The 27628-nt window shown below is 35.7% G+C and overlaps 1 protein-coding gene across 5 annotated transcripts in view; it reads left to right on the forward strand.

Annotated features, from left to right (window-relative positions):
* PCYT1B (phosphate cytidylyltransferase 1B, choline) overlaps nucleotides 1-27628 on the forward strand; it is a 104470-nt gene that overhangs the window by 16386 nt on the left and 60456 nt on the right. For 3 of the 5 annotated variants that reach the window (XM_074233116.1, XM_074233123.1, XM_074233140.1), the window contains exon 2: nucleotides 22613-22712. The exons of 1 other annotated variant lie outside the window; for it this stretch is intronic. In XM_074233116.1, coding sequence (XP_074089217.1) covers nucleotides 22613-22712 — 100 coding nt within the window. Of the gene's footprint in view, nucleotides 1-11438; nucleotides 11616-22612; nucleotides 22713-27628 lie in introns of those variants that run through there. One more of the 5 variants, XM_074233132.1, reaches the window with a different exon arrangement.

Genomic DNA, 27628 nt, shown 5'->3' on the forward strand with positions numbered 1-27628 from the left:
CACCACTCCCACCCATGGGAAAATAACCTTCTTCCATGTTTCCACCTTTCAAAATCCTTTGTTTTCTTCAAGGATCAAATCAAGTGCCATGACTTTTATGAAACTCTCAGATCTCTTCAGTTAAAAGTAATAATTCACTCAGCATATTTTTTTCTTAAAATACTTTGCCTTTTCCTCTCTGCTTTGACCTCATAATAATCTACTTTGTCTCATCTTTATTTGTCTCAAGGTTAGGGGCTATGTCATTTTTGTGGCATATTTTCATTTTTTTATGTCCTCTATGCTTAGCACAGTTCCCTGCATATAATTTGCTTAATATATTAATTTTTATTGACATAAAAGACACAATTCCTGGACTCAAATAAATTATAACCTAATTATAATCAAGCAGTAAGCCTCTGGTTTATCCATTAGTTTCCGATTTATTTTATACATTCATTCATTCATACAGCAAGCATTTATTAAGCTTTAAGTTTGTACCAGGCAGGTAGAGAGGCAGATTGGGATAGCAGTTGGGGAGCCAGAATCAGGAAGGTCTGTGTTCAGAGGTTTTCTCTGAAATGAATAAATGAATGAAGCATTTATTTAGCATTTATTATGTGTAAAGCACAGTTTTTAAGTAGTAGGGCTAAATATAGACAGTTTCTGCTGTCAAGGGAGTCACATTCTAATGAGAGACAATTGTATGTAAGGTTTTTCCATCTGGATGGAAAAGTCTCAGGGTCCTTGGGATGCAGCAGCAAAGCAGATGTTAATGCTTCTTTAATGTCATTTCCACTGATGAAATGTTATCAGTTTGTGATGCTGAACTATTGATAGTGTCAAAGACTTTGGAAGGATGAAATGAGTCATCCAAGGCCACACAGCTAGTAAGTGTCTGCGTTTGGATTTGAATTCAGGAAGATGAATTTTCCTGACTCCTGGGCCACTTAACTTCCCCACTCCTACCACAGTCATTTCTAAGGTTCTTGGCTTCAGGGTTCTAGTCTATTTAATATATGGCAAAGGTGATGAAGTTGGTTCATCTTATCTTATCTGGCACCTGATGACTCCTATATGGCTTTCAGCGTACTCCACTACTTCAGTTAATCTGGTTTGCCTGCTTTTGTGAGTGTCTGTTGGTTGGGGAGAGTAGAGATGGCTGACCATCTCTACAAGTGTTGCTTAACTGATAACAACTAGGTAGCTGGAAGTAGGACTAGTGGTCTGGGGGAGCATTGTCCCTTGCAGGGTTCATTTGTCTGTTGGCAGTTGTTCAGAAGTTGTTGCTGATAATATTAATATTTTCATATTGATTAAAATCATGACTTCCTCAATCATGACTTCCTGGCTGCTGGGCCAGATGAAAGCAGATCTGGTAGTTTGGGATAGTAATGTCAAACTCAAATAGAAACAGATCCCTAAGAGCCACACATTTAGTTATTGTTGAGTCATTTCAATTGTGTCAGGCTCTCCTATTGGACTTAGGTCCTCCTGAGTCCAGTGTTAGGGCTCTTTCCCCTGTACCATCTGGTTGCCCTGTATAATGTTTATCCTTCATTTCCAAAGAAGACTATAACATCAGAAAAGTAATGTCATGAGAAGCATGTGAACTGGATTTGAGTGAGGGGGTGCTGTGCTAAGTCACTTTCTGCTCCAGAGCCCAGTAGCCAGATATGAATCAGGACGACTGGAGATAGCCATGGATGTGAGGCAATCAGGGTTAATGGCTTGCCTAAGTTCACACAGCTAGTAAAAATCAAGTGTCTGAGGCTGGATTCAAATTCCTGTCTCTCTCTGACTCAAAGGGGGCACTCAAAAGTGCTCTATCCATTGTGCCACCTAGCTGCCCAGCTGCCCTGTATATTTATTTAGAAAATCACAAATAAACATTATTTATGTTGAATTACATTTTTTTGGGTGAAATGTTTCCCAATTACATTTTAATCTGCTCTGGGCAAGTAGCCCAAGAGCAGTGAGCTTGACATCTCTGGTTTGGGGGACACTGTCATTCCCAAAGCTCTTGGACTCATTAGGGTCTGAGGAGAGATAGCAGTGGCAGTACTGGCATTTTGACTTGCCTGGCATATGTTGCCTCTTGTCTCTTCCTCAGGGTGTCCCTCTACCTCTGCCAGACTGGTGTACCTGTTCTGTTGGTGGCATTTGGTTAGCAGCTCATGAGTTTGACTGACTTCTTCATAGGAGTTGCTGCCCAAAATGAGGACATATACTGACTGAATGAAACATTGCTTAATTTTTCAAAGGCCAAGCAACTCTCTAAGACTATAAATTGCAGAGGAAGTTCTAATCTGCATTAGTAAAGGATGTTTCTACTAGGTACTCCCAATATAGATTTATTCACAAGTCAAGTCTATAATAGCAAAATGTATTAAGCCCTGGAGATACAGAAGCAAAAACAAAAACCCTCCTTTCCCTCTAAGACTGGGGTGAAGGTAGATGCATCATTTGTAAGGTGTACTTATAAGTAAATGCAAAATAATCACTTAGATAACATCATAATCAGAAGCATCCTGAGTTGCTAAAATCAGTTCTCTAAGCATCACTTCTCTAACTACCCCCAGTGGGGGGGAAGCAAATTCCCCAGATTATAAACTCCTAGGGGTAGAGACTATCTTTCTTTATATTGTTTTCCCAGTGCCTAGCAGTGTCTGGCACATAGTAGGCACTTAATCAATGCTTATTGGATTGGATTGGATGCAGATTTTAGCTACAATGTGCAGTACAGCTTGACATCATCTTGCTGCTGAAATATCAAGCCAAATCTCTCAAATATCTTCTGTTTTTTTTCAAGAAGAAATACATTGAGCTTAGGAAAAATCACCAGAAATCCAGAACAGATTCCTTGTACTCTTTGGCCTCCAAATGCTGCAAAGGACAAACTGCTGCAACCTTATCTTGCTTAAGGAGAAGTCAATAACAAATAGGGAGTTTACTAAGCAAGCTAAGTGTCCCAATCCTCTGTCCCAAAAACAGCCTTAGAGGTAGAGACCAATAGGATCAAACCAACTCAAAATGGATTTCCTGACTTGTCCATGTATTTCTTTCTATTCCAAGGAGTGTTTGGAAAACAAGTTGCCTCTCTGTTTCAAGTGTGGGGATTTGTCCTGACTTTGATCCATATGAACAGTTTTCCACAGTCATCCTTGCCCATTGACTGGTTAGTTTATCAAGATGAGAGTAGATCATATTCCTCAGTTTCTCCTGGGAAAAATTCTTACTGCTTAAGGGAATAAAAGGTGTACCTGCTTTAAAGAAATGGAAGATATGAAAAATCAACTTAAAAACTAATCTGTCTTCATAGACAAAAAGATTCTTCAATTTCAAAAAGAACTTGTTACAAGATACTTTAATTTGCGAGCATTTAAAACATGATTTAATGTACCAAAAGTCAGTTGATGCACTTTCTGGGAAACTATTAAGTGTGTAAAATGAACTATCCTTTTTATCATTTTCAAACTAAAGATTTGAAGTACTCAATTTCCATGGTCTATTTCCCTAAACTTATTCATTTAATAATTCTTTATCTATAACTTTATTAAATTGCTGACCAGGATAAGGGGAAAGCAGACAGGGAAGTGCATCACAGATCATTTTCCTATAAACATTTCTATAGAAGTATGTCAGCATTGCAGATAAATATAAAATAATAATTAGGATAATACCATAATCAAAAACATTCTAAGTTGCTCATCAGATTTTTAAATATAGCCGCACTAACTATAGTGGGAAACTAAGTAAAAGATTTAGTCAAGAAAGAGAGGGAAAGTTCTCAAAATGGTGGATGCCTGAATGGTGAATTGTGGATATCCTCCAAATTTTCTGTTCTCCATGATCTGGATCCAAGCCACATTTCCATCTTAATCTTCCCCCAACTTGCTTACCTTATTCAAACTAAAAATTTGGATTTTAGTAGTTCCTTCCTGACAAACCACTTTCCCCACTTTGGTTTACAATCAGTCACACAATAGTCAGTTGCATTCTTTTATTATTGAAGTGGGTGAATTTCCATGAATAAAAAGTCACTAGAAACTGGAATCCAATAGTAGCCTGTCAGTTGAGGACACAAATCCTAATGAAGTACTTCTGAGATTCTCATAGGATTATAGATCTAAAGCTTGAAAGGACCTCAGAAATCATCATGTGAACCTTGTTCATTTTATAGTTGAGGAAACTGAGACAGAAAGGTTGAGTTACTCATTGCCCAAGGACACAGATAATAATTGCTAGAGATAGGAATTGAACCTAGCTCCTGTAGCTCCAATATCAATTCTCTTTTCACTGTATCACATTGTAGTTTTCCCGACCTTCTTTTCTCCTAATAAATAAAGACTATATTTGATGATAACTTGGAAATAAAAGTTGCCTAAGGAATCAAAGGACCTGTATATCACCTTTGGAATGTTACTCTCAGCCTATAAAAATCAAGAGATAAAAAAATGATCAAAAGATATGAATAGTTTTCAGATGAGGTTATCAGTGCTTATCTATGGCCATAATTTAAAAATGTCCTAACTAACTATTGAATTGATTAATAGGACAAAAAAGAGAAAATGAAAAATGTTGGAGGGAATATGAGACATTTATGCACTGTTGGAGGAGTTATGAAATGATTCAACAATTCTAAAGAGCAATTAGGAACTTTTGCCTAAAGGCTATAAAGCCATGCCTACCCTTTCAACTAGAAATGCCACTACCAGGTTTATATTCTAGAGGAGATGAAAAACAGGAAGGAAAAGGACCTAATATATAAGGATATTTAAAGCAGTTCTTTTTTAAAATTCAGTTTATTTTTTATTAACATTTAATTTGTTTTCCAATTATATACAATAGTAGTTTTCTAAGGTTTTTTGTAAGGATTGAATTTTACAATTTGCTCCCTACTCTCCTTTCCTTCCCCCCATTCCCCCACAGAAGGCAGTCTGATAATCTTTACATGCTATACATTGATCGAAATTGAAAGAGTTGAGAGAGAAATCATATCCTTGAGGAAAAAATAAAATATTAGAGAAAGAAAAATTATGTGGTACAGAGGGCACTTTTTTAAAAAAATTGAAGGTAATAGACTGGTTTTTGTTTAAACTCCACAGTTCTTTCTCTGGATATAGATGGTATTCTCCATCGCAGGCACTCTAAAATTATCCCTTATTATTGCACTGATGGAATGAGAAAAATCCATTAAGGTTGATCATCACCCCCATGTTGTTGTTGGAGTGTACAATGTTATTCTGGTTCTGCTCATCTAGCTCAATATCAGTTCATGAAAGCCTTTCCAGGCTTCTCTGAAATTACATCCCTCTTGGTGTTATTCTTGGTGGAGCTGTGAAATCATCCAACTTTCTGGAAGGCAATTTGGAATTATGCCCAAAGGGCAACAAAAATGTACATACCCTTTGATTCAGCAATACCACTACTGGGTCTATACCCTTATGAAAAAGGGTAAAAACATCACTTGTACTAAAATATTCATAGCAGCCCTGTTTATGGTGGCAAAGAATAGGAAATCGAGTGAATGTCCATCAGTTGGGGTATGTATGTGATGGAACACTATTGTTCTATTAGAAACCAGGAGAGATGGGAATTCAGGGAAGCCTGGAAGGATTTGCATGAACTGATGCTAAGTGAGATGAGTAGAACCAGAACATTGTACACCCTAACAGCAACATGGGGGTGATGATCAATCTTAATAGACTTGCTCATTCCATCAGTGCAACAATCAGGCACAATTTGGGGCTATCTGTGATGGAGGATACCATCTGTATCCAGAGAAAGAATTGTTAGTTTGAACAAAGATCAAAGACAATTACCTTTAATTTTAAAAAAAAGTTATCCTTTTTATGTAATTTTGCTATCTCTTATACTTTATATTTCTTCCTTAAGGATATGATTTCCTCCTTTAGGTCATTCAACTTAGATCAATGTATACCATGGAAACAATGTAAAGACTAACAGATTGCCTTCTGTGGAGGGTGGGGGAGGGCAAAATTAGGGGGAAAATTGTAAAATTCAAAAATAAATAAAATTTCAAAAAAAGAACATTAGTGTTCCATAGCATATATATATACCACAATTTGTTCAGTCATTCCCCAATTCATGGACATTCACTTGATTTCCGATTCTTTGCTACCACAAAAAGGCTATTATGAACATTTTTGTACAAGTGATTTTTTACCCTTTTGCATGATCTCTTCAGGGTATAGACCCAATAATGGTATTGCTGGATCAGAGGGTATGCACATTTTTATTCTCCTTTGGGCATCATTCTAGATTGTAAATCAGTTTTTTACTGCTGTCCAGTAATGGGAAAGGTGCTCATCAATTGAGAAATGATTGAAAAAACTGTGGTATATTATTATACTGGAATGCTATTCTGCCATAAGAAATGATGAACAAGGTGCTCTCAATAAAACCTGGAAAGATTTACATGAGCAGATGCATTGGGAAATATACTATAAACAAAGGAACAACAACATTGCAGGATGATCAACTTTGAATGACTTACCTTTTCTCAGTAATGCTGTGTCTCAAGATGATTCTGAAAGACTAAAGATAAAGAATGCTATTCATTCCCAAAGACAGAACTGATGGTTTCTGAATACAGACTAAAGCATACTATTATTTATTTATTTTTCTTGATGTTTCTCTTTTTTGGGGGAAAGAGGGAGCTGTTTACTTTCACATCCTGACTATTCAGTAATGTTTTACATGACTACACTTTTTAAATCTATATCAAATAACTTGATTTCTAAGTGAGGGGGAGTGGGGTGTGAAGAAGGGAATGAATTTAGAACTTAAAGCTTTTAGAATGAATCAAAACTTGTTTTTTTATATGTAATAGGGAAAATAAAATATTTTTTAATTTCAAAAAAATCAGAGCCTACAAAATGAAGAGATAAAAATAATTACAGTATCACTCTCAGATTACAAAGAATCAAATGCATTAATATATATGAAAGTGCTTTGTAACTGTATATGCTTTGTATAAAAGTTGGAATCTTGCAAAGAGTCAGGACTCTCAGTCATATGTTTGTATTCAACTAATGCTTAGGCCTTATCTAGGAGTTTTGTCAATCATCTTTTGAGCATCCTTTTTTCTTTCCCATCCCTTCAAGCAACTTCATTCTTTGTCTTCACTCTAGGTCCTAATTTAAATGTACAACTTGATTATGTTTTAGAATATGGGACCTTAGGCAAGTTGAAGAAAATAAGGATGGAAAAGTAGTTTGAGCCCAGATGGAGAAAAGGGAATAAAAAGACAGCCACAATTCACCATTCAGATCTCCATCTTTTTGAGAACTTTCCCTCTCTTTCCTGACCATATCTTTTACTTGGCTCCCCACTATAGTTAGTAATGCATATGGATTAGGAAATGCATAGTAAAAGTAGAAGCATCAGTTGCATGTAATAAAATTCACACATTTTATTCATTCTTCAGATCTAAACCTCCTAAAGCAGAATTTTTTTTTGGAGCATTTCCTCAATCCCTTCCTCACTTTGAAGTCTCCAACATAGCACAGGATGGCAGAGCAAGCTAATCAAAGGTTCACTGTCTCATGATAGGTGTTCCACCAATTTGTAAAACAGGAATAGGACTCAGCAGCTATTTTATCACAAGATGAACAAGTTCTGTGAAAGTTCCTGTGATTCTGATAGTGACAGCTCCAATGCCAGAGCACCAGGAACATTGATCCAGAGTCTAAATCATAGCACTATTTGTCTTTGAAACCCTAATACTGAAAGGGCACTCTGTTCAAATGAATCAGAGCCAAATCCCTAACAAATCTAATGCTGATAGCAATAGAGGAATAGGTTGATAAATGCTGGTTCCAGAATTCTTTGTGTCTTACCCCAAATTCCTCTCTTCATCTTTAAGGTTATATGATTGGTATAGCCTTTGTGCAGGTGCCCCACAAGTGTGGCAATCCAAGACCAAGCTGTGCTACACTCTGTGTTTCACTCAAGTCAGAGCATGTAGTCTCACTTTATTTACATGTTACATATAATAATTTCAAAGATCTGTGATTATATTGAGTTAGATTTTCCTTTCCCATTGCCACTACTGAAATATTCATTACCTGAGGCTGGTGCTCAATTGAAATATATGGAATCTGATGTCTGATTATGCATGAAGCCTTTCTAGTTTGTAGGAATTGCTAGTGCTTGTGCTTTGCTGGCAAAGCTTTTGAAAACACAGGATCATTTCCACACTAGGATAAGGTACTGAAATAACTATATAATGAAACAAAAATATAAATTATAATTAATCCTCTTCTGATGTTCCATTGTAGTTCCAAAGTACCATTGCAGGTAGTCTGGGGTTCAAAAAGCTATGTCAATGGGCATAGAAATTTAAGTATCTTTAATCCTTGTTGCATGTGTAAACAATAAATTTTCACAGATATTCCCAAACTTTGAACCTACTCTGATATGGAGGAATTTTCAAAAAAGAGGCAAATGCTCAGAGTACTTCATAGTGTATTTCTCTATCTCAAGAAGCTATACTTTCACTAATATGGATACTCCATATGACAGACTGTGACCCCTTTAAGAATAATTATAACATTTATATACATATATACTTACATAAAACATTTATATACTGTTATACACATTTTAGAAAGTTCTTTATATATCTTAACTCATTTGATCCTCACAACAATACTGTGAGTTGGTAGCTAAAGGCTTAGTGAATTATTCTTAGGGTGATAGCTAGGTATTTAAGGGAGAATTTGAGGTAAGTCTTTCAGACTCTAAAGGGTCTAATAATAATTTATGTTATGACTGAGTTCATAGTCTTTGGTTATCATTTGATGGAAGTGGTTCATCAGGCCAAGGTGATGAGCCTTTCTGTATTTAGTTAGCCTGATCCTTATATAACAAATAAGCCTCTTCTCAAAGTCTTTCTACCTAGGATAAGTCACCATCTCTAGACAAAGTTATTATCTTCTGTTTGGCTCCCAAAGTTGTCCCCTATCCAATTATACTGCCAATGAATACAAGGAAACATGCATGCCTGAGTTGACCATAAAATTTGATAAGTTAAACTAGTTCCCTTTTCTAGTATAATATAACAGCACAGCAGTGTCTATTTCTTTGGCTATCCCCTCCTCAACTTGTTTTCCTTTCCCTATGACCTGGGAAGAGAAACTCTCATTTTCAATCTGCTATTAAAACTTCTGGGTCCTGCTTCTTAGCCACATAAACTTCTGATTTACCTTATTCAAGATTGTTTAACTAGTGAGATGAGCCAAAATTACAAACTGCGACATACTCAGGAAGTCTAAGCTACTTCCATAATTAGATACTCATAATAGCTCCTTCCACCTATGGGGTCCATCAAAAGCTGTAATAATCATAGTATACTGATTAATAGAACAAGAAACAACCTGAATCCAGAAAAAAAATGAGAAAAATTAGATGAACTCTCAAAGAAATAAAGCTCAGGTCCTGATGAACTCATGAGTGGCTTCTAGCAAATATCTAAAGGGCAATAAACTACTAGATCAAGCACAAGTACTTCTTTCCAACATGACATGGAAATATTAGTGATTATTCTTTGAAACTTTTCAACTGGTCACAAATCTATTTATTGAACTATTGACTAACTCATAACTCTTCACTTTTCCCATAAAATTATCATGGAATGCTTAGTTGAATGTTTTGCTGAAAACCTGGATACTCTAGATCTATATCAGTTCTCCTGGTTTAACAGTTTTATAGTCAAAAACAGAAATAAAATTAGTCTAGTTTGATCTACTCCTGATGAAGTCAGAATAGTTCTTATTAATCATTTTCTAGATGTTCACTAACCTTGTATTTATTTGGGCCCTAATTGCCTTAATATGTTTTCCTACCCAGACACTTTTTTATTTTTTATTTTTAGGGTTTTTTTGCAAGGCAGATGGGGTTAAGTGGCTTGCCCAAGGCCACACAGCTAGGTAATTATTAAGTATCTGAGACCAGATTTGAACCCCAGGTACTCCTGACTCCAGAGCCGGTGCTTTATTCACTGTGCCACCAGTGAATAAAGGAGTTTTTAAAAGGAGTTTATAATGCCTTAACCCAAAAGAGTAAGTAAAGTGGTAATTCCAGACTCTTTGGTAGAGCCACAAGATATCCTGGGGAGAATTTCAGTGCCCTTCATTTAATCAGTCTACCTGTTAAGGCTAGCGCTGACTCTAAACCCAGATTTAAAGAGTCAACACTGAGATTAGTATATAGCAAAGCACAAAGGGCCATGAACTGAATGCCCTAGAGGTAGTACTCATGGTGAAAGGATTTGGACTTAGTAGGTACCTTAGAGATGGAGCTGTTCTGATAACTATTTAACCACTGGTCCAAAAGGCAGGATTTACTTCTAAATTTAATCTTTTATTATTAACACTTTCTCAAGACTAAGCAACTAATAAAATAATAAACTTCCAATTTATATCCTTTGCCAATTCCTGAGGTTTCTTATACCCACCCCAAAATTTTAAAACTGGTCTTTTGAGTCAGTTCCAGCCCTCTTTTTTTTTTTGAGTCAGAGTTAAGTGATTTGTCCAAGGTCACACAAATAATAATGTTCAAGACTAGATTTCAACTCAGATCTTCCTGACTCCAGAACTGTTACTCTATTCACTGTACCATCTAGTTACTCCCACTACAATTTTGTTTTAGAGATCATGAAGTATAGCATCCCATATTTGATAAAAAAGGGAAAGACCCTGAAAGGGAAAGCAACATGTCAAAAGTTACTAGAGTTGTAAGTAGCAGAACTGGTATTCAAATCCAAGTCTTCCTCAGTCCATTTCTCCAAGATGTTGGTATGGTTCCATCTTCAGTCTCCTAACCAATCTAAATCTATCTTGGGAAACCAGACTTCAAACCTTAGGACACACTGGGTTATTCCTGATTCACAGGAGTCTTAGAGAGATAAGGGTTGATTTTAAGTCTGAGCTTAATGATACAAGTAGGTTAGAACTGTTCCAATATAGATACCACAGCTTTAAACCAAATCATCTCCATTTCTACCCTCGTCCCCATTCCTTCACCCTTACAGCAAAAGTAGATCTATCTGCTCAGTGATAAACTGAAGGAGATTAATTTGTAGAAACTGGGGAAATGATGAAACTGACAGATTGTGAACCTTGTTACATTTGAGTTAATGTCAGATTTTTGTACTGAGATACATGACCTAGCGTACTGATGCTCAAAAATGTTTTAAATGGATTAAAGAATGCTATAATATTCAAATCAGCAAGATGAAAAAATGAAAATCGAATTATTTTCTCAGATTTTTCAGAAGTAAAATTTCATTGTATTATTTCTTGATATACCTAGTGTTCTCAGGATCTAGTTGATGTATTGGGTGATATAATAGTTAATATAGAAAACTCTCACTGATTCATTTTCACATACTATTTTACATTTTCCCTGCCTATGTTCCACATTCCAGATAAACAGGCCTAGAAACTCTTCTTCAATTTTGCCAATTCCTGTCTTTATACCTTCTCATATGCCTTTTAATACCCCAAAACTGCTAGAGATCAAAGCATGTTAAGCTGAAAGTCATCCCTGAGTCTGGGACCTTGATGTTAATGCTGGGGAACTCACTCCTAACTCCCACTACATGTAAGGTAAGTCTCCCTAGCAATTCTCTCCCCTCCTGGGATGTCACCGATTTTTCTTTCGAGTTTTGTAAATATATTGCTTTCTAGGGAAAACAGTAAAAAAAAAAAAGCTATCTGGTTTAACCACCCAAGCACCTATAGGCTCCTAGTTTACTAGCAATAATTCCTGGGGATTGTTGATTAGCAGCTAGACCCTTATATCTGTTGAATATGGAATACCAGAAAGTTTGCACTGGCATAATCCAAATTGAGTTTACAAAACCTTTATAATAGAAAGATTATAATAAAAAATATAAAAGAACATAATAGAAAATATAAAAGATTATAATAGAAAGAACTATAGTTCTCCTGTTATTTGTCCTTCTACCTTCTAATCTTTCTATTCAGTGATATTTTAAATGAGTTTAAATATCTAATAAACTTTTTAAATATCCTCAGAAACTTAAAAATAAAACTTTTATATAGAACTGTTAATAAGCTCATTCCAAGCTCTATTAACAATTAAAGTGTGTCCTCAAAGAACCTTAGCTAGGTAACATTTTCTTTACTTTGACCCTAAAAGTAAGAAAACTTCATTTCATTATTTAAAAAAACCCTTATTATGTAGACTTTTCATTAACTCAGGCTATACATTTCCCCTATTAGCTCAAATTTATGACATTATACTAATGTTGGAAAATTAATTTAAACTTTAAGAAAAAAAAGAGAGTAAACTAGAAAGAGCCCTGGGCTTTGACTTGGACAGATTCTTGGTTCTACCATTTGTGAATTATGTGTCCTTGGACAAGCAATGTTAACTCTCTGAACATCAGTTTCCTCATCTAAAAGATGCAAAAGTATCTTGTCACATAAAGCACCATGAAAATATGAACTCTTAGTATTATCAATAATAATAATAGGAATAATAATCTGGAAGAGATTATACAACTCCGTATATTATATTGTATATTATAGAACTCACTGTAACCTGAAGGATGGTTTTGGAGCTCATTGTTAAGGAAGTTTACTTAGATTCACTGTCAAGCTTATTAAGTATAAGTAAACTTTTATTTAAGGAATAATAAACAAAATGATTACTTATAATTTACCTAATTTGGTACTGTACTTTTGTTACACCTCATCTTTAGCAAAAAAATAAAAATAAAAAATTTCATGGATGAATCCAAATTAATAATATTCTGTCCAATTCACTAAAGATGTAGTGATATGCCTTTTCTTCTCATGGAATACAACATAAGGCAGTATTTGACCTGTTGCATGAGTAAACTCCTAATGTTTATCCCTTTTAACTTGTGTCCCCTTTCCCTCCTCCACCAATGCCTACTTCAGGTGCTATTAACTTGAAAGGAAAACACATTGAAAGCCTGGGAATATAAAATACACTGACAAGATATGAATAATGGATGTTTGTGAAGCACTTTGGAAACATGCATCATTAGTATTATTCCGACAGCCGTCACTGAGGCACCTCACTTTGCTTATCGGATATGTCCTTGAGAAGTGGCGTGTAAACTGAATCACATTTTGAGTGAGTTACTCATTCCAGGGAACTCTCCAATGAGTCCTGTCATTATACAAACAGTCACTTCCCAATTTATCTGTTTTGTACGTTTGCACTCTGGCATGTTAGTCTTAAATCAATGTGAGCATTGCAGGATTACTACTAGGGCATTTTTCTTATCTAGATGGATGGAATATGTGTTTATTATGCACCACCTATGGGCCAGACATTGTGCTAAGTGCTTTACAAATATTATTGCATTTGATCCCATCTGATCATATAAAAAGTAAGATTGTCACTAGGAGGTTTAAAGGGAAATCCCTAGTATGTCAGTCTCCTACTTTGAAGCTTTTATGACATTTACCAGTGGCAGTACAAAGCTTCTCAGTGTCCCACAGTGGAGCAAATATAGAGAAAGATTTACTCTGTCTGATCACTGAGACTCAGGGGAAGAGGGGAAGTGGTTAAGAAAAGCTAGAAAGGTAGGAGCAAAATAAGTCATCACAAACGAGGCCTATTTTCTTCCAATAATCTCCCAGGAAACAGCCTCTGCCTTGCTAGGATCTGATTACCCGTTGCAGGCCTCAGACCATAGCCATTATTGTTTTAACATTCCTACCTTCCTCTTTATCCCAGCATGAACCAGGCTATATGGGATGCTGGAGAACCTGACCTTGCTTGGGGATAAAGAGACAGTTTCACACTAAACAATCTCAAAGGCAGAAGCGAAAAAACAGTGATTAGAACATAAAGCAGAGAGCCCTGGAGGTGTGATCATGTGTAATAATGTGTGGTGCTGCACGTGGCTAGCCCATGGAGCTCAAGATTCATTTCCATGTAATCCCCTCCTCTCCTAGCAAATTCTTTGATTAAGTATTTTTGTTTTCAACTTTGTAATTCACGTGATTAATACCTGACCTTCATACAAAAGATCACTAAGGGTTATTTATACTAACATTTAGAAAATAATAAAATAATAGACTAATAGAAACATTGTGAAGGGAAACACCTTGGCTATTATCAACTGAGCTAGTCTTCCATTCTCATTCAGACTTCCCTTATACTTAATAAGCTTGACAGTGAAGCTAAGTAAACTTCCTTAACAATGAGCTCTCCAGAGTGCTTGCTGTAATGGAATTTTGTTGTAATAGATACCTTGTTAGAAAGCCATTTTTCAGTATATATATATATATATATATATATATATATATAAAAACAGAAAAGGAAACCGATTCCCAGTGGTAGTAATTTTTGTAGCAGAAAAAGTAGTGCTTTGAACCCATTATTAGAAAGTGGGAACACAAATCATTCCCTCCTCTTTGCTTCTATAAATATTTGGATTTGGAGGAATATTCTATTGATTTGTTTTGGTCACCAACTTGAAAAATTAGCTACTTTCTTGGACAAGACTGGTTTGCATGAGGAAAGAGGAAAGGGAAAAAATTTGTTTGGTCAGAAAAACAATAGAAGTGATAGGAGACCCTGGAGTTTACTGGGAAGCAGAATGATATAGTTTGACCTGCACTTTAGGAAAATCACTTCAGTGGCTGAAAGGAAAATGGATTAGAATGGGGAGAAACCCAAGGCAAGCAGACATACAAATAAGCTATTGCAATAGTCCAAGCATAACATGATGAGGGCCTATACTAGAATAGTAGAAATATTAGAGGGAAGAAGGGGCATATTCAAGAGATGTTGCAAAGGTGAAATCAGTGGACTTTAGAAACAGATTGAATTTTTTGGGGGGGGGGGAGGGTAAGAGAAAGTGAGAAGTTGAGGAAGATACCTAAATTGCAAACATGATGGATTCAGAGGATGGTGTTGCTATCTTACAGTAATAGGAAGTTAGAAGGTGGTGGAGGCTTTAGGAAAAAGGATAATGAGTTCGATTTTAGACATGTTGAATTTAAGATGTCTACTAGACATCATATTTCAGATGTCTGAAAGATAGTGGGAGATTCAAAATAGAAGATCAACAGAAAGGTTAGAATAGGATAAGAAGACTGGACAACCATAAGCACAGAGATAGTAATTAAATCCATGAGAGCAAATGTTATCAAGAAATAAAGTAGTATAGAGAGAAGTAAAGAGGCTTATGATTAAAAGAGCATAACCTATATGAGGATATAACCAAAGAAACTAAGAAAGTGTGATTAGATATAAAGGGAGAGAATTATGAGAAAGAGAGTATAATGTCCTGAAAACTGAAAGAGAGAGAGAGAGAGAGAGAGAGAGAGAGAGAGAGAGAGAGAGAGAGAGAGAGAATCAAGGAGGAGAGAGTGATCAGTGGTTTCAAAGGCTGCAGAGAGATCAAGAAGACTGAGGCCTGGAGCAGCTGGGTGGTTCAGTGGATAGAGCACCAGACCTGGAGTCAGGAGGATCTGAGCTCAAATATGACCTCAGACACTTAATAATTGCCTAGCTGTATGACCTTGGGCAAGCCACTTAACCCCATTGCCTTAAATAAATAAAATATTTTTAAAAAAGAATAAGGCCTGAGAAAGGAGGAAGACTCCAACTTTTCAGGTTCACCCTTTACCTCTTCCCTTGTGCTTCCTGGAGAGTGTAGTAAGGGGAAAGGTACCTTCTTTCCTTTCCTGCCTTACCTCCTTGTTCCCTCAAGTTCTTCCTAGGAAAGAATTACCCAAATCAACCCAGCAGAAATGAGATCTGCCAACTTACAAAGATCTGAAGCATTTCCTTAAAATATAGAGAAACTTTTGAAGGGGCAAAAAACATCAGGACTTGAGTGACTCCTCAAAGGTAACAGAATAAAAAAGATCTAGAGGAAGTCAATTAGGACCATGTCTAAAAGTATTCCATCTATATTGGATAAGTTTTTCTGAACTGTTGGAATGGAAAGGGGAGTGCTAATTTGTCACAGATAAAGCTTCTGGGTCAGATAACTATCTCTAATAATTAAGAGTATTAATATGTAACTATTGCTGCAAGAGTCCATTCCAACATTTAACACTGCCTTCCAGAGAATAAAATGGGAGATGGAAAACTCAGTGAATGTGATGGTACATTGAGCCTAATTTGAGACCTGTTTAACAATAAAATATGTACCTTAATCAAAGTCAATGGTGCAAGGATGCCCAAAAAGAACTGTAAATTGCTAAGACTGGTAGTTGTCATGGTAACAGATTAACTGAATTATCTTGAATAAGTATCAGTTGTGGTGAAAGTAAACTTCTTTCCCTGCAATAGGAGAAAAGGGACAATAAAATGTATTTGTCAGTCAGAGGTAGATTAAGAACCACACAGATTCTTATGCCATACTAATCTTTCAAAGATGAAAGCTTCAATTGGCATGAAGCTAAGAAAATCATGTAGCTTCATGGCCATTGCAATAGAACATCATCATCCAATGTATGAAATTAGGATGATCCAGTTCCAATCTCTCCCCTTCTGAGAAGGGTGTCAATGTGATTATTCAATTTGTTAGAAACTATTTAGTATTGCCAAAAGGCAGTAAATTGTTTCACAGATAGTTAATTCCAAAGAGTGGTGAGAAACATCAGCAAAATTTTCCCATTACAGAGATTCTAAAGGGGAGAGTCTTTTTCGAATTTTGTTTTCTCCAAAACCCAGACTACTCAGACAAAGGTAGTCACTATCCAGTTATCAATATAGATGATCTTATCTACCTGTACCTCAAATCTCTCCTGATTTTCAGCCATGTGGTTTGAAGCTCTGCCCATGGGTAGAATTATTAGGACTCCTATTTTTCAGGGTATCTCCAAATCCTGTATTAATGACCAACAAAGTTCAGTACCTCTCTCATCAGTGAATTATGCAAAATGACATTCCTTAGGATCCAAGCCTTATTGGTAGGGACCTAATAGACTAACAGGAGGAGCAAAGCTCTGGCATTATGGATTTTTAATACTCCTAGTCCTCTGAACAATAAATTTTTGAAAATGGCTTCCTTTCCTTTTTTAATGGAAACCATTTTAGGCTACATAAAATATAGGGTTTTTCAGTCATGGGGACCTTGAGGTAATTACCACCTCCTTTTCTTAGGTTCTTCTTCTGGAAACTAAGGTAGTTGCCCTGCCTACCTCACAGGATTACTCAAAGGATGAAAATATATATGACAATATTTAAAAATTTACAAAAAGAAAAATTCCCTTTTGGGATCAAAAATTTCTTTTTTTTTCTTTTTTCAAAAATTTCTTAAAGAAAATTTTTTGAAGATTTGAAATGAAAATAGGAATTTATGATTGGGAACATATTTTTTTTTGAAAAAGAAAAGGTACAGATTTGAAAAATTCATAAGGATTATTTAAAGGTCAGTCTGTTGATAATGGTTTATTACCTTCAAAAACTTAATATTTAATTTTCAAATCAGTCTTCCTTCTTCCCTCCCTTCCCTACTCCCAACACAGATTTGGAAATAATTTATGTTTTGTTTCCTATCTTTTGGGCATAACCTAAGATTATATTTCCCACATTCACAAGCATATTTTCCTCTGGGTGCACAAAAGAATGAACTGTGTGTTTGCACAAGGCCTTGGAACAAACCTCTTATTCTTCCACTTCAAAGATTCTGGCTAGAATGGTCCCAGGGCCATCTGGCTACTGGGGGTTTTCTTAGCACACATGAAACAATGTGGTCCAAGAACCCACTGAACCAGGGATCAGTTTCAAGATCTACTATTTATTTCTTATTAGCCCCCAAATAATTAATTTCCAAACTCAAAATAAATTGTAAAAAATATGAGCTTATGTATGCAAACATGCTTACTGGATAGATGTGTTCATATATTTCTATATATGTACACACATGTGGATATATATATACATGTGTGTATATATATACATGTATTAACATGCAAATGTAGGAGATTAATCTTTAAGGTATGATCTTTGCCTTATTTTATAATTTTTTTTTGGTTATTCAAATTGTTTTCTACTTACCATAGGCTCTTAGATGTAGAGATGAAAATGACTTCATTGCCATATGATACAACCCTCCAATTATACAGATGAAGAAAATGACTTAGGGATGTTTACTGAGTTATTCAAGGTCACACAGAAAGCAAGTATAAAAGATAAAATTTGAACCCATGCCCTTTCCATTCCAGAACCAGTGCTCATTACACTGTGCTGCACTCTCTCTTCCTATAAGTATTAGCATAGATCTGATCTGATCTGAGCTTAGAGTATGTGCTTAATAAAACATACCCAATGACATACTTGTTGACCTGAACCAAGCCTTAGGTAGTTCTGCTCAGTGTAAGTTTCTTAAAAATAGGCAGTCAATAAATATTTATTAAGCTTCCACTATGTGCCAGAATTATGCTAAGTACTGAGGATGCAAAGAAAGGCAAAGGCAATCCTTAATCTCAAGGAATTCACAGTCTAATGCAGGAGACAAGATGTGAACCATTATGTATAATAATATACAAAAAAGATAGATAAGTGTAACAAATAGAAATAGTTAAGACAAGGAAGGCACTATTATTAAAAAGGGATGGAAAAGACTTCCTGTAGTAGGGAGGATTTTAGCTGAAATTTTAAAGCAATCAGAGAAGTCAGGAGGCAGAGAAAAGGAAGGAGAGCATTAGATGGAACCTAGAGATGGAATGTTGTGTCCAAGACACATCAAGGAAAAGTGTCTCTGAATTGAAGAGTGTTGGGGTTAAAGAGTGGTGTATAGTATAAGAAGATTGGAAAGGTGGGAGGCTAGATTATAACGATTTTTGAATGTAAAGCAGAGATTTCATATTTGACCTTGGAAGTAATAGTGAGCCACCAAAGTTTACTGAGTAGAGGAGTGATGACTGGGTAGATGGAGGAGTGGGGGGTGACTTGTGACAGACACACCAACTAGCAGGCTATTGTAATAGTCCAGTCATGAGAAGATGGGATTGTGTTCTACAGTGGTAAAAGAGGAGATAAGAGGGTGCACTTAAGAGATGTTACAAAGGTCAAATCTCCATACTTCACAGCCCACAACTCTAAAATAGGAATAAAATATTGCATTTGTTTATATATCATTAGCATTATTTGTTGCTTAAGGTAGATGCTTAATAAATTTTTTTAAATGAATGAATGAATCTTTTAGCATTTGGATCTTAGTTCTACTAGGGAACAATAATAGGGCACAAGTTTGTTGATTCATGGTGACTTAGGTTGGCATGCTATAATAATTCAGTTTGTAATGTCTAAGATCATGTTGTAAAAATGTCTCTAATTGTCCATGTTCTTTTTGTAGTTTTGTTAATACCTTCTACTCTTTTTTTACATTAGACTTAAATTTTCTTCTCTTTAACTTACACTGTGTCTATTCTTTGAAGCCTAGCAGAACATGTCAATACTCTTCCACATGGCAACTTTTCAAAGCACTTGAAAATAACTGTCATCTTCTCCCCCTAACACACACACACGTAAGCACATGTACATACATACACACATGTACATATACACATCAGTCTTCTCTTATATGATTTAAACAGTTCCAATTCCTTCAACTACTAGTTGTGGCATAATCCCAAGATCCTTCACTATTGTGGATCTTTGCATTGACCAGGAGGGAATACAATATTCTAGAGATGATCTGTTCAAGGCATTGCATATCAGGTCCAACACCTCCCTAATTCTGGACACTCTGGTTCTGTTAATGCATGCTGAAATTGTAGTCACTTTTTAAAAAAATATGGACTATTGTTATGATGTTGTTGATTTATATTGAGTTTGCAATTCATTACCTCTACCTCTCAGTCCTTAGAATACAAACAAAATCACAACTACTGTTTGTTCTTGCCTTCCCCCATTTTGTATTTTGGAAAGTTGTTTTTCTTAAATCTAAGGGTAATCATCCCTAGTGGAATAACATCTAGTTTTAGAGAAAGGAAGGCTATGGCCAAGTTTATCTATGACAGAAAGTCCCAATATCCATGGGACCATGGAAAAAAAAATCACTTGAACTTTTAGAACCCTTTAGAACCTTAGGACACACTACAAGTCTAGAACTTACAGGGATATTTCCATTTGGTATTGGTAGAGGAATTGAGTTTCCTATCCTGATGAAATCATAGAACTTAACCAAAAAAAAAAACCCAAATAACAACAGCAAAAAAGGATGAGCAAGAAACTGGTTTCCTGTGTATACAAAAACAAAATAAAAAAACAATAATTGTCCTCAAAGAACTTACATCTCATTGGGAAGATACAATATGTAAATAGGTAAGAATGGTATGATTATTAAGAAGAGAAAAACTAACTGGAAGGATCAAAAAAGGCTTCCTGTGGGAACCAACTGAGGAGCTGAGTCTGGAAAAAAGTTACAGGTTCTGAGGCAAAGGAGATTACAATGATGGAGAGAACCTGTGCAGAAGTATGGGAGGGGAGATGAATTAAGTAAATAGGCCATTTTGGTTGAAACATAAAGCATGCAAAGAAGGATAATTTTACATAAGACTGGAAAGGAAGGCTGGTGCCAGACTAAGAAGGGCCTTGAATACATTTTAATGGTCAGATTTGTGGTTTAAGAAGATTATTTTGGTGGCAGTGTGGCAGCTTGAATGTAGAGATGTAAAGTAATAGTACAAATATTTGATGAGGTGAGAGGTAAAAACTTGAACTAGGTGATGACTAAGAGGGAGGATGGATGAGACATATGTTGTAAAGGTAGAATTGAAAACTGATTGAAAGTGAGAAAAGAGGCAAAGGGAAGTATCAAAGCTGATGCCAAGATTGCAATGTTTAAGGTTCTTAGTATCATAAATTTAAAACTGGAAGAGATCCTTGAGTAATCTCCAGTATCTTTATTTTACAAATGAGGAAATATATCTAGAGACATAGATTTACATATAATATAGACTATGTGTACCCAAGTGTATATAGTGCCTCAAAACAAAATTGATGTTTTGTGTCACATCTTAAATCCACATTTTAAAGTAGTTCAGTGGTTAATTTTTTAAATTAAGTTGACAAGTTTTCATTTCCTTAGTTTGATTTGATTAAGTATTCAAGTCCTCACATGCACATCCTAACAAATCATAGAGAGGAAAAGGGTCTTGCTGAAGGTATCACAGAAAGTAAATGGCAGAGATAGTATTTGAATAGATTTCCTCTGATTCCAAATCCTGCCCTCTTTCCATGATATGACAGTGTCTTCCTTTTAACTTGTCAATATTTTCAGATTCTGGTTGTGTCATCCACTGTGCTTGCTATCCCTCTTGGATTTGTGTCATCTGTAAATCTGATGTACACCCCATTTATGGCAATCACTGATAAATGCATCTAACTAACTATATTAAAGGAGTAAGATAAGGCCATCTATGAGACGTAGAAAGATGAAAATAAGGAAAAAAAAGAATGGCTTGATGATTTGGGACTGTTTTAGGACATTCACATTGATGAGATTATATATCCATTGAATCCTTGTGGCTGTTCATTTGCCTCCAATTCTTCATGACCCCATTTGAAGTTTTCTTGGCAAAGATGCTCTAGTAGTTTGCTATTTGATTCTTCAGTTCATTTTACAGATGAAGAAAATGAGGCAAACAGGGTCAAGTGACTTGCTTAGGGTCACACAGTTACTTAAAAGTCCAAGGTCAGATTTGAACTCATGAAGATGAATCTTCCTGACTCCAAGATCAGATTGTTGTCCCATAAATAGGCCTTACCAAAAGGTTAGCAAATAGATAATGAATTGCTTTGGTAACAGCAACTCATGAAATCAACTATTAGGGGATTCTAATCTGTATGGTGGAGATAATACATCATTTCAATCAGAGAACTTTAGAGAGATTAGAGTAAGATACCTAAAGCCATTCAGTGTTGCCTTTACCTAATTTACGACTTGAGGTGAATGAATTTTTATTTAAGTAGTTGAATTATAAAGTGCAATGCCACTTCTTTAGATAGGTTTTCAAGTGACTTTTACCCTCTGTCTCTACAACACCCCAAACAACTGAACCCATTCTGAGCAAAGTATAGCAGCAGTTATTCATTTGTTTAGTGTTTTTTTTCTGAAAGCAATTATTATATCCTTGAACCAGAATTACTATGAACTTCATAATTTCACCTGAGAGAGGACAGAACGCATGTATTATGACAGCAAAATTGATATTGACCAGATTAGTTTTGTTTGTTGCTTTGTTTTTATCTATTTATTAAAGGGTTTTTTTTTTATTTGAGTGCCCATTTAAATATATGTGTAGAACTTGGGAACTTGGGAGTATGAAAATTTCTTCAACTTATAGATCCCCAAGGAGCTAGTGACTTTAGCTATTTAGAATTTATCAAAATGTTAAAACCAAAGCTCACTGACTTAAAAATGCTAACAAGTTCATATCAATAAAACCCAGCACCAAGTACCAACCCTGCTCATGTCCTTTATAGGAAAATTATAGTTGTTTTTCTAATAATAATAATATATTTTCCCCCTACCTGTATAACAGAGAGGTATCAATGAAGTTGCAAAGGGAAGTTAGTTTGTAAGGGAACTTTGTCAGTTTGTATTCCCTTTTTCTTTTTTCCATTCTAGACCCTGACCGCACCTGCCCCATTTGCAGATGAAACCAGCTGCCAGTGCCAAGCCCCCCATGAAAAATTGACCATTGCTCAGGCCCGCTTGGGAACACCAGGTGAGGCCACACTTCATCTTGTTCACAGAATGTTGGCTGCCTTGAAAGACATAATGACAAACAAATGAAAACAGAGAAGGCATTTCATTATCTGAGTTACACCCTTAGTTTTTATAGACAATGCATCAGGGCCAAAATGCAAAAGAAAACAATGATAAGGGTAAATAGGACAGATTCATAATAATCAGCATGTAATGTGTAGAATAAAGGACCAATTTTAAAAATAATCTTGAAGGTGAGCAAATTTGGGATCTGCTAAATAGATGCACCCATCTGCTAAACAAATACATTCATTCATTCATTACAGTGCAAGGCACTGAGGATTTTTAAAATGAAATATAACATTAGCTCTTCCCTCTAAGTCTTAAAAATGAAGAGACAAGCTGCTCTCCACATAGTGCGGTGAAAAGAGCACTACATTTGTAATCTTTCCAATCCAGATTCTCCTGATGTCTTTATAATCTTGGACAGATCACTTAATCTCACAGTTTCCCAAAGTATAAAATGGTACCTTTCCTGTTCCTAAATCTATATTTCTAAACTCAGTAAGAAAATGAACTAAAAGGAAAAATGATTAAGTAACCCTAAATCAGATGATTGATTGCCAAAATGAATGTTATGGGCATATGGATAGAGAAATTCAGAGAACAGAGAGATCATTGTGGCCTGGTGTAGTTAAGGAATATGGGATGTAAACTGACTTTTGAAGAACAGGAAAGATTTGGATAGGCAGAGAAAAGGGAAAGGCACTTCAGTTGATGAGAATACTATCAGAAAACTGAGACAGAAGTAAGAATCAATGTAGTATGGGTCAGGTAGAAAAAGGAAACCAGTCTGATTTAAACTGAGTCCTAATGATTTGTGAAGTTCCTCTGGTTGGATAGCAGTGGGAAAGAAGTTTGGATAGTTGCTGGTTTTGAAATCTTGTTCATCTATAATGACATCAATCAACAATTCCCACAAGATGCTGCAAACAAACTAAAACCTGAATGATGTTTAATTAAACACTAATGAGGTAATATTTGATTTTTATGAGAGTATAAGTAAATTATCAGAAACATCAGAAGCAAAAATCTCCACTATTGAACCAAAAAACAAGCAAACAAAACCAAAAAACAAGCAAACAAAACCAAAACCAAAACCAAAACCAAAACCAAATCCTCCTGTCAAAAAAATACTTAAAGTCTGATTCAAACTAAAAGGATTAGACTACAATTACATTTTAGTGGTTTTAGCAGTTATGCTACTTTGATTTTGGGGAAGAAACAATTCTGAAAAGATGAACCCATGAAGGCACAACTCCTATATTACCAACACTGAGTTAGGAAGGGATTTTAGAACTCAGCTAACTCCCTTTCCTGAGCACAAAGTCTGTGGGAGTATAGTACCCCAGATTTACTGAATTTCATTCAATTAAAAAAAATTCTTTCCTAAAGAAAGGACATATGTATGGCATTTAATGAAGTATATTACACATAAACTTTCAGTGAAATTTCAACTCAACCTGAACATAAAATTCTATTTTTAAAATGTCTGTGAATAAAGAAATGTAAATCTTAGCAATAACCCTAAAGATGAAGCAAATCCACAAACAGATGGAATCTACCTATAGAAAGATGGAATCAAGTTACAGATTGGTACATTAAGGGTTCCATTAACTTGATACCTTGATATGAGGTCTTAAGAACCACTAACTCCAAGTGGGAGAAAGAAGGGAAGGTGGAAATTGCTACAATCTCTCAACTCTCCTAGAGGAGAGTTTTGATTTTGGCATATCAGAGAAGATATAGGAAAAGAAACAAAAGAAGAGTGAAAATCTTACATATGCTATCCTTACATTCTCTCCTTTACTTTTGATCTAGTGAGATTATATCACCTTTTCTTTAATGTTTAATTTAATTTATTTTCCAATTACATGCAAAGGTAGTTTCTTTTTGTATTATATAAATATTTTGTTTTCAAATTACATACAATGGTAGTTTCTACCAATCATTACTTAGCAAGTTTTTGAGTTTTACTATTTTTCTCCCTCCCTCCCTCAAACAGAAGGCAATCTGATGTAGGTTTACATTTGCATCCATGATAAGCATAGGTGGAAACTGAATGTGTTGTGAGAGAAGAATCACATCCAAGAGGAAGAAAGAAAACATTAGAGAGATAGCAAAATTACATAATACCTTGGGTGGCTAGGTGGTGCAGTGGATAGAGTACCAGTTCTGGAGTCAGGAGTACCTGAGTTCAAATCCGGCCTCAGACACTTGATAATTACCTAGCGGTGTGGCCTTGGGCAAGCCGCTTAACCCCAATGCCTTGCAAAAAAAAATACATAATACACAAGACAACTTTTAAAAATTGAAGATAATAAGCTTTGGTCTTTGTTTAAACTCCACAGTTCCAATCTCTGGTTACAGAGAGTATTCTTTATCACAAATCCCCTAAATTGTCCCTGATTCACTAATGAAATGAGCAAGTCCATCATGGTTGACCATCACACTATATTGTTAGTGTATATAATGTTCTGGTTCTGCTCATCTCACTCAGCATCACTGATATTCATGCAAGTCTTTTCAAGTTTTTCTGAAATCCCATCCGTAATGATTTCTTATGGAACAATAGAGTTCCATCACATACACAAACCACAATTTGTTCAGACATTCCCCAATTGATGGGCATTCCCTCAATTTCCAATTCTTTGCCACTACAAAGAAAGCAGCTGTGAATATTTTAGTACATGTGGGATTTTTACCCTTTGTGCAATGGTAGTTTTCAACAATTTTTTTGGAAAGTTTTGAGTTTTACATTTTTCTCCCTTACCCCCCCCCACAGAAAGTAATTTAAGCTACACATTTATTTATTTATTTGTTTGTTTGTTTGTTTATGGGTTTTTTGCAAGGCAAATGGGGGTTAAGCGGCTTGCCCAAGACCACACAGCTAGGTAATTATCAAGTGTCTGAGGCCGGATTTGAACCCAGATATTCCTGACTCCAAGGCTGGTGCTTTATCCACTACACCACCTAGCCGCCCCCTAAGCTATTTATTTATCACCACATGCATCACCTTAAAAAATTTTTTTATAGCCTGTAGAAGGTAACTTTGTGGTGTAGTGGATAGAGTGCTAGGCTTGGAGCCAGGAAGATTGGAGTTTGAATCTTACCTCTGATAATTACTGTGTAACCATGGACAAGTTACTTTAACCCCTTTCTGCCTCAGTGTCTTCAACTGTAAAATGGGGATAATTCTCAGCGCTGTTTGAGGATCAGATGAGAAAATATTTGTAAAGCGCTTAGTACATAATAGGTACTTAATATATTCTTGTTTTTCTTATTCCTCAGATCCCTATGAAAAGTAGAGACAAACTCACTCTCACTTTTCAAGTTCTAATTCTAATCTAATGCTCATTTTGGGGCTACTCAAGTCATTTTTAAATTAAGGTTATCTGATTCTCTTAGCAACAGAAAGGTGCTGTCTCACTAATTCCTTTTTTAAATTATGTATGTGTGCATGTGCAGGGAATAGGAAGAATATGTATGATAAAGGGTCAATCAATTGTGATAATATCTTCAAGGATAGTTAATCAGGAAGGTTCCTATCCCTGGGAAGAGGTACAGTGATCCCTGGATGAGGGATTGGTATCCTCCATGGGGATCTAAAGGGGCAGAGGCATAAACTCTGGGGGCTTTAGACAAGAATAGAATAGAGAGTTAGGGGAGTTTTTAGAAGACAGCTAAGCAGGTAGCTGTATGCCAGATCAGAAAGAGTGACTCAGAAAACTTCTGCAGCCAGAACTCTGGATATATCAGGTTAGGATTCAGGTGTTATATGAAGAGAACAGGTTTGACCTGAAACCAAAGCACTGTTTTTTAAGTTGGTCTAGATGGAAAAGATAATGCTTACTTAGAATACTAATCGATCTGAGGGCAAGTAAAGCCTGATCTTGGTTTTGAGGGTGGAAAGAAGATCAACTATCAAGAAAGAAACCTCAGGGCTCTCTTAGGGTTGGACAAAAGGAGTTGAGATCTCAGCAAAAATAGAACAATTCTTTGAACAGGTTGCAAGGTAATGTAATCTCATAAGACTATGTGTCTAGATAATTCATTTAAGCTGTGCATCTTTTATTCTCTGAGAATTCCTCTCTTGGGAGTAAAATAGGAATGTGCCATAAAATACCTGCTTATATACTGTACTTTGGTTTGCTCTATTATGGTGATGCTGACCTCCCAAAGAAGTGAATAAAGAAGGGTTTTCCAAGTGAGGAAAAAAAGAATATGACTCTCAAGAGAAAAACCTTCCTTTTCCCTCAGGTGGCAGCACTAGAAAGAGAAATGGCCATGAGGATCAAATGAGATAATATTTAAGTGCTTGACACAGTATCTAATACGTAGTAGAGTATGATTAAATGGTTTTTCCTTTCTTCCTCCCTTATTCCTTTTCTCCCTCCCTTTTTCCCTTCCTCCCTCCCTCCCTCCCTTCCTTCCTTCCTTCCTTCCTTCCTTCCTTCCTTCCTTCCTTCCTTCCTTCCTTCCTTCCTTCCTTCCTTCCTTCCTTCCTTCTCTCCTTTCTTCATTTTCTCCTTGCTTCCTTCCTTCCTCCCTCTCCTCTTCAGACATTTATTAGCTGCATGAGTCTGAGCAAGTCATAGTGTCTGTTTGCCTCAGTTTTCTCATCTATAATGAGGATAACAGTAACATCTCCCTTCCAGGGTTGTTCTGAGGATAAAAGTAGATAATATTTGTAAAACATGTTGGAAACCTCAATATACTACATAAATGATAGCTTATTGTCATTATCATTATATATATATATATATATATATATATATATATATATATATATACCCCAAAAAGATCAAAAGAAGAAGGAAAGGACCTATATGCACAAATATATTTACAGCAGTACTTTTTATTAATTAATTAATC

Source organism: Macrotis lagotis, chromosome 1 (genome assembly GCF_037893015.1).
Source record: "Macrotis lagotis isolate mMagLag1 chromosome 1, bilby.v1.9.chrom.fasta, whole genome shotgun sequence".
In the NCBI taxonomy this organism is placed as follows: Eukaryota; Metazoa; Chordata; class Mammalia; order Peramelemorphia; family Peramelidae; genus Macrotis; species Macrotis lagotis.